The 8,434-nt window shown below is 43.4% G+C and overlaps 1 protein-coding gene across 13 annotated transcripts in view; it reads right to left on the minus strand.

Annotated features, from left to right (window-relative positions):
• FSD1L (fibronectin type III and SPRY domain containing 1 like) overlaps positions 1-7,193 on the minus strand; it is an 87,111-nt gene extending 79,918 nt beyond the window's left edge. For 9 of the 13 annotated variants that reach the window (XR_005200116.1, XM_017527745.2, XM_037738224.1 and 6 more), the window contains exon 1: positions 6,993-7,166. Coding sequence is in view for 10 of the 13 variants with exons in the window: in XM_017527745.2 (XP_017383234.1) it covers positions 6,993-7,007 (15 nt within the window). In the remaining 3 variants the exon portion in view is untranslated. Of the gene's footprint in view, positions 1-2,471; positions 2,565-6,992 lie in introns of those variants that run through there. The other 4 variants (XM_017527743.2, XM_037738223.1, XM_017527742.2 and 1 more) reach the window with 2 other exon arrangements.
• Positions 7,194-8,434: the final 1,241 nt, after the last annotated feature.

The raw sequence follows: 8,434 nt of genomic DNA on the forward strand, positions 1-8,434 counted from the left end.
CATGTAGCATTCCTGAAAAATGTCCAACTGCCACCAGTAATAGGCCACTTGCAACACCCCAAACCATAGACATGTCCTTTGAATTAGGTCACTTCATGATGAACCCCTCCATCAACTCCAATGGGGATGGCACCAGGTTCAAAGGGCTGAAAAAGAAACCTAGAGCCAACAAATGGGTATTAAAAACCACCACGGTATTTTATTGAGGGATTACATACAAGGGATAGAGTCCAGTGGTGGCAGGTTGGGCAGGAGAACTGTATTATGTACAGAAAAGATCCAGTAGCAGTGTGCTGGGCAAGATAACTACACAGACCAGTGAAGCTCAGAACACACATTCAGGTGAGTCTGCCATACAGGGTCATTCTAATAGTATGCTTAAACTATTGCTATTAGGTTGGTTTACCATACGGTGATAAGGAGTTGAATCCAGAAAGCTCTATCCGGCTGTTAGCTAGATAAACAGAATCTTACCAGTTGTTTTAACAAAAGTATCATGCTCAGATGTGATGCAAGAAGGTGAAAAAAAGATAACAGAGAAATTCAGGAATCTAAACATCATAAAATAACCAAATGGTGGAAGGCTATACCCTCTCTAACAGCGAAACAGTTGAGAACACTACCTGTATACAGATGTAACCCAGACAACCTACAATCAATTCTGACTGTCTAGCTTACCAGCTGAGAAAAATCTAAATGCTAGTAAAAGAGCTGGCTGAGGAATGCTGCCTTTCTGCCCTGAACCCAGCTTAAGATATCATGGCAGAAGAGGAAGAAATCTCTCACCTAGGATGTGAGGGAAATAAAGCAAACCAGAGGATAAAGAAGCCTTAACCATGTTTAGTGGCCTCTGAACTGGCTGTTTCACCCCAAAGCCAAGGAGGCTCATATTCGGCCAAAGAAACCAGAGGTCCCACCATTTAATGAAGGAAGGTGGCATTGGAGTGGAGATGAGAGTATCAGTATAAACTAACAAACTTTCTCAAGGGCAACCTGACAATACATATCAAATAGAATTTTTGCAGTATATATACATTGACTCAGTAATTCCATTTCTTATTTATTCCAAGTGAATAATTAAGGGTGTAAGCAGAGATTTGGCTATAAGGATGCTCATCTGTGATATTTATAACATTAAAAGGTTGGGATCAACAAAAATGTACAACAAAAGGGTACTGATTAAATGAAGTAAAACATGCATACAAAAGAATTCTGCTGAATCATTAAAGTATTATAGAATGATTAATAAGAAAAAATATCCATAATATATTATGTGAAAGACAAATTATAAAGCAGCATATATAGCATGATACCGTAATTTTTAAAAAGTTTTTATTTACATAGCAAAAAACTAGATGGCAATATAAATGTTGAAGAAGTTATTTCTGGGTGGCAAAACTGGGTGGTTTTAATTTTATTTTCATTTTATTTATACTCCCATTTTCCTACAATAAGCTTGTATTATCTATATTTATAATGCAATAGAAGGGCAAAAGCTGGCTATTTTAATACTTTTTCAATAAATTAGTTCAAAATGCAATTAACTAGCAATCAACAAGAGTCAATAACTAAAACCAGATTCTATCAGAACCTTGTGGCTGCGAAGAAGTGCCAACAAAGGGTGAAAAACATATTTTAAAAAGTCTGGAGATAAAATCCACCAACTTAAAAATATTGTCCACCCTAGGTTAGAGTGGAATACCTATTCAATATGTGTTTACTGCATGAATAATCCTGCTTACATTCAGCCAAGCATTGCAAACAAGCACTGTGCTAAAAATTAAAAACAAACAAAGAAAAAAACAAAGATCTGCTTCACTATCTTTCTAATTATTAAAAACCGTCAAGTTCAATTGAAAAATGAAGATATCTGTATTATATACAGTGGTCATAAGTATGTCAATATGGTGTTCATTTCTACTTTCTTGCTCACAGTTCTACTTTAGATAGCTAAGGCATTACCTCAAAAGAGTTGAAAAAAGGGGAGAGAAAGATATATATAATACAGACAGACAGACAGACAGACACACACACACACACACACACACACACCATAAAAAAAGTGATTTTAGGCCAGGCGCAGTGTCTCACGACTATAATCCCAGCATTTTGGGAGGCAGAGGTGGGCAGATCACCTGAGGTCAGGCAGGAGTTCAAGACCAGCCTGGCCAACATGGCGAAACCCAGTCTCCACTAAAAATTTTAAAAATTAGCTGGGTGTGGTGTCGGGCACCTACAATGCCAGCTACCAGGGAGGCTGAGACACAAGAATGGCTTGAATCCAGGAAGCAGAGGTTGCAGTGAGCTGAGATCACACCACTGCACTCCAGCCTAGGCGACAAAGCAAGACTCTTGTCTCAAAATAAATAAATAAACAGTAATTTTATTTGGGGCAACAAGAGAGACCAAATTCCAGGTTTTTACCTAAATCATGTTCTTTATCATCTATCAACTATTTTCACTTCACTTACCTAGCAAAAAACAACTTTAGATCAGATGTGGTAGCTCATGTCTGTAACCCCAGCACTTTGGGAGGCTAAAGTGTGCCAATCGTTTGAGCCCAGGAGTTCAAGACTAGCCTGGAAAACATGGCAAAACACTGTCTCTGCAAAAAAACACAAAAATTAGCCAGGCATGGTGGCATGCATCTCTAGTCCCAGCTGCTCAGGAGGCTGAGCTGGGAGGATCGCTTGAGCATAGAAGGCAGAGGTTGCTGTTATGAGCCATCAGCCTGAGTGACAGAGCCAGACTGTTAAAAAAAAGAGAAACTCTGTCTTAAAAAAGGAAAGAGGAAGGAAGGAAGGAGGGAGGGAGGGATGGAGGGAAAAAAAAAAAAAAAAAAAAGGAAAGAAAGAAGAAGAGAGAAAACCCTACTTTATAGGGCTTATCCCTGTTACATTTTAAGTTTTAATTACTTTAATCATACCACCATTTAAATGCAAAGAATTCAGGCAAGAAGGGTGGTAATGAAAAAACTTTGAGTTGTGAAGAAAAACTTGGTTTGAATCCAGACTACTATTTCCTAGCTGTGTGACTGTGAACAAGACACTTCATTTCTCTGGACTTCATTTTCCCTAACAGTGCTACAGGAATAAGAACTGCTGTGACAGTCCAATGCAATACTGGATGCAGAACAATAGTCAAATTTTATTTCTCTTTCCTCAAGAAACCATTTTTTTTTTAAACTGAGAAGGAGTAACTTTGGAACATGCAACGGTTGGTTGGTTATGGATGTGGTGTGGCTCTCTGAATTGGTAAGGTAAAATATGAACGCAAAGAATAGCACATAGCTTGGAGCAAGAAACTGGGATAAGGAAGCTGAGTGTAGATAAGCTACTTGTTGCAGGTTGTCATGCTTAAAACTCCTCCTGCTCCATTCAATCTCCCCGCTCTAGTTTTGTCCAGTCAAGCCTCACCTGTCACTCACTACCCCTTTCCAAGTAGGAAGAATATGCAGGAAAAAAAGTGGGGGAAAGCAAACAAGTGACAATGTATACTCTTGGTGACTTCCTTCCTCTGGGCTCTCATCTCCCTTCCTTTCCACTCCTTATTCCTACAGTAAGTACCTTTCTCAGAGTGATCCCTATGCATGTGAATGATCTGTAAAAAATTTAACTTAAACTATAAAATCCCAACCTCCAAGATTCTAAAAAGGTACAAATGTCTTATTTGTTTCAATGTTTTCTTTGAACGAGCACATATTTCATCAGGTAAAGAAACCTTTGGGATTTGATCTTAAAACCATTTAAAGGCATAATCAAAAGGTTTGAGTATCAAACAAAAGCCACCTATCCATAACACATCCTGTTCACAAAAGTGTCCCAGAAACTCGATATAAACAAAATCCCTCTGTTTATTTCTAGGAGTTAATACTGTGGTTTTCTGTATCCAACAGTATGCCTTACATACCCAGGGTTATTATGTTTTCTTCCTCTACTCAAACAGAGCATCTGTTGCTACCATTAACACTGAAGTCCAAGTTATTCTCACAGACAAAAAAGCAGCTGGTCAAGCTAACCCATTTGTTGACTAGCCACCATCAAGCCTCTGTAAGACTGTCTAGTTAACTTAACCTATATTGTCAGAGTGCATGAGTCAGAACTTCCAATCCTCTTTCTATCAGAATTTAACAACTCTTCTCTGGCACCACCATGTGAATCGTTTCTTACAGATACAAAAGCAGAAAACATGCTTTAAAAGTAAAAATGTCTAGACTGAATTAAAAAAAGAGAAAGTTTCTTTGAGGGTAGGATTATTAAATTAATAACAATAGCTAACAGATAGTATTTTCGCATGCTAGGCACTGTTAAGTGGCTTTTAAAAATGAACACAAGGTCGGGCACCGTGGCTCGCGCCTGTAATTCCAGCACTTTGGGAGGCCAAGGCAAGAGGATCACCTGAGGTCAGGAGTTTGAGACCAGCCTGGTCATCCTGGTAAAATCTCATCTCTACTAAAAACACAAAAATTAGCCAGGTGTAGTGATGGGCACCTCTAATCCTAGCTACTCAACCTGTTGAATCCAGGAGGTGAAAGTTGCAGTGAGCCAATATCGTGCCATTCTACTCCAGCCTGGGCAACAAGGACAAAATTTTGTCTCAAAAAAAAAAATACAATCTTCACAATAATCTTGTGAGATAAGAACAACTGTTACCTCGATTTTACAAATGAAGAAATGGAAACACAGAGCAAACTACCCCAGCTCATACAGCTTATAAACAGAACTGGAGACCTGGCTCCAGAGCCATCCTCTTAATAATGTAAAGCCCAAATCCCAATGCCTAACAAACATTCAGGCATATATTCAGGCCTTCCTCACACTCTGCAGTACCTACTTTTATTATACTCTACTGACTGAAGTACTACCCTTGGTACTATTTTCAATGTATATTCCAAAACAAAAAATAGTCTCTAAAAATTATGCCTGGGGTGTACTATTGTCTTATTTAAAGGGAACAATATCCAGCTTAGATCATTAGAATCTGAGACTTGTGATTCTGCGGCAATTCATATAAGAAAAGGAAACTCAGGTTCAGGGCACTAAATTGGTTATGCACATTAGCCCCAAATATTATTTTTGTTTTGTTTTGTTTTTTTGAGACAGAGTTTCGCTCTTGTTGCCTGGAGTGCAATGGGGTGATCTTGGCTTATCACAATCTCAGCTCAGCGCAACCTTCACCTCCCGAGTAGCTGGGATTACAGGCATGCGCCACCATGCCTGGCTAATTTTGCATTTTTAGTAGAGATGGCATTTCTCCATGTTGGTGAGGCTGGTCTCAAACTCCTGACTTCAGGTGATCCGCCCCCCTCGGCTTCCCAAAGTACTAGGATGACAGGCATGAGCCACCACACCCGGCCATGGACATTCTTTTTACAGCTATAAACCAAAGGGTGTTGTTGTTGTTGTTGTTGTTGTTGTTTTTTCCATTAGAAAGATTTGGTACCATCAATGAAATTCAACGTATTTTCTAATATTGAAAAGTTGATTCTCAAAGATATCACAAATAAGATACATTAGTACTAATAACAAAGAGCAGCGAATTCTAGTACTCATACTTTGTAAACTTTAAAATACTGTGTTTTCATAATAAATTATCAGATTTTTACTAGAACACTATAAAATACTCTCACTTCTGCATAGATGAGGAAACAGATTAATCACAGTTACTTGCTCCTTCCCACAGATCTAGTACATAGCATCCTGGAACCCAAGTCTCTGGACTTTGCTCCTTCACTTGACCTCTGCTAATGCCCATTCAAATATCATAACTTTTATCTAATAAGCTGAGAGATGTTTTATAAATTTAGACAGAGACAATGTTTTAAACCTATACACACTCAAAATGCATTTTTTTAACATGTCTTACGAATAGTCGTGGCAATAAAAATTGAGCATAACAAGGTGAGTTTCAAGACTAACACATACAATGAAATCATGTGCATTTTTGTTAAATACTATAACAGTCAATGCTCAACACATCACTATTCTCTCATGCCCTCAGTGAAGTGATCCTCAAGAAGGTGAATCTAGACAAAACTGTAGAAAACGTTGCTCTGTCTTTCCGGTCCTAATAATAGAAAAGAATAGCCTCATAGATATGTCTTTGTTTTCCCCGCTACATTATTAATACTTCTTTTTTCTTTCCTACCCCGTACTATCTTTCAATTACACTGTAGTCTAACAAAGAGAACAGGGTGGTTATTTCCATATGGAGATTATGACTGAGTAACTCTCACTTCTAACTGTATTCAAGACATTGGCTTTGTTCTCCAAACATTTCTTCTGAATCGAACCTTTACGATTATATAACCTTTCCTCAACTGTTAGGAAAGTATAAGTAACTGTGCCCAGCAACACCAACTGGTCAGAGAGTGGGACGGCTGCCCTAACAATTGAAGTCTTTTCCCTCCATACAAGGAACACTAAGACCTGCTTGGGAAAGTCTAGGGAAGGGGAGCGGGTGGGCGGTACAAAGGAGATTCGGTCCCTGACCTAAAGAGCACGGTACCGGGAGGAGACTCGGTCGAGGAAAAAGCCTCAGCTTCGGCGTCAGCAGGGAGACCCCAAACAAGGCTGTGCCTCGGTTTCCTCATCTGCTGAGGAGGGATACACCCCCACTAGCACGCACGCAGGCTGCGGGCAGCAAAATGGGCCTAGAGCGCTGCAGAGTGGCTGACTGTAAAAGACGGATGGCTCCCTGTTTCTCCTCAGGAGTCAGGGACCCCGGCAGAGCACAGGGCAGATGCCAGCCCGAGTTACCGGGCGCGGTCCCTGCAGCCGTGTGGGCGCCTCTTCGCTCCCGCCCAGAGAGCGGTCGGGCGGCCTCGCCCTCCGCAGCAGCAGCAGCAGCAGCAACCCGGACGCCCGGCCCGGCCCGGCCCGGCCCGGCAGGACCCACCCCGCGCACCCACCGCCCACCCGGGCCGGGGGCCCCGCCCACCCTGTGCCTGCGTGCCTCGTCCCGCTGGCCCCAGGATCCCATCCCCCGCTTACTTTCTGGGAGTCCATGGCGAGGGGCTAAGCCCGCTGGGCCCGAACCCGCGACGACGAACCGTGCGAGGAGGCGCAGCTAGGTCGCACACCCCAAGACTGCTACTCACGCACTGACCCAGCCCGCACCGGCACCGCCCGGCCCCACCCGTCCGCGCCCAGCCCGCGCGCGCCGCCGTCGCGCCGCGGTTGCCAGGGTGAAAGGGCGGCCCGCAGAAGGGAGGGGCCGAGGAGCGCCCCGCGCCTGCGCGCAGCGGCTGACAGGACCCGGGAAGGAGCGGCGCAGGTTGGGGAGCGCTGCCCGTCTGCCTCCCGCTAGTGCTTCTGCAGCCTGCACTCCCTTCCCCCATCCTTTTTCCTCCAGCGACAGCGGTTTCTGCGGCCCTGAAATAGGCCACTGGGCATCCAGCAGCCGGCGGGTGGTGAGGGCACGGGAAGGAAAGGGTATCTGTTGCTGGAGGCCGATCAGCCCACCCTGCACCCCGCACGCATCTGAAGCTCCTCCCCACACCAGCCTTTGAGGGGCAGCCAGGATAGAGCGAACCCAGCGGTCCAATGAGAGGAAAAGGGCTGGGATCGGACGTATCGAAAACGTGGGAAAGGGCCATTAGGGGATGTCGTGGAAACGTGGGAGAGGGGATATAGGGATGGGAGTGGCGGAAACGTGGGTATGGGATTAATATGAGCTTTCGGGATTGGCACAGCTTTCCCAGGGACCCTCCCTGGCACATTCCTACCTGTGTGATTTTGAGCAAGTCACTCTCCCTGAGGCTGTTTAATCTTCTGTAAAACGAGAGAAATAATGCGGACTTTGCAGAGGATTATGAGGATTAAATAACGTATGGTATATAATTAGTACTGAGTAAATTATAGTCATTCTCTTTTTTTTTTTTTTAGGAGACGGAGCCTCGCTTTGTCGCTCAGGCTGGAGTGCAGTGGTGCCATCTCAACTCACTGCAACCCTCCGCCTCCCGGGTTCAAGGAATTCTCGTGCCTCAGCGTCCTGACTGGCTGGGATCACAGGCGCACCCTCTATACCTGGCTAATTTTTTGTACTTTTAGTAGAGACAGGGTCTAGCCATGTTGCCTAGGGTGGTCTCAAACTCCTAAGCTGAGGCAGTCCTCCCACCTCAGCCTCCCAAAGTGCTGGAATTACAGGTGTGAGCCACTCTGCCTGGCCCATTATAGTCATTGTTAGTGGGGAGTTAGAACCTGCTTAGTGTGACATGAGGCGGCAATAAAGACTTTAGAAAGTCTGGCATTTAGTAGGCTTGAAAAAGTTCTTCCTCAAGCAGACAGGCTCCATCTTCCATTTGGATGACTGTGGAGAGGCTCACAAAAGTTCGATTGGACAGTCATTTATGATGAATGAATAAAAGGGAAATATGTATTAAGTACCTATTCTGTACCAGTTCTACAAACAGAATTCAGTACTGGACAAGGCC

Source organism: Cebus imitator, unplaced genomic scaffold (assembly GCF_001604975.1).
Source record: "Cebus imitator isolate Cc_AM_T3 unplaced genomic scaffold, Cebus_imitator-1.0 Scaffold51, whole genome shotgun sequence".
NCBI classification, from domain to species: Eukaryota; Metazoa; Chordata; class Mammalia; order Primates; family Cebidae; genus Cebus; species Cebus imitator.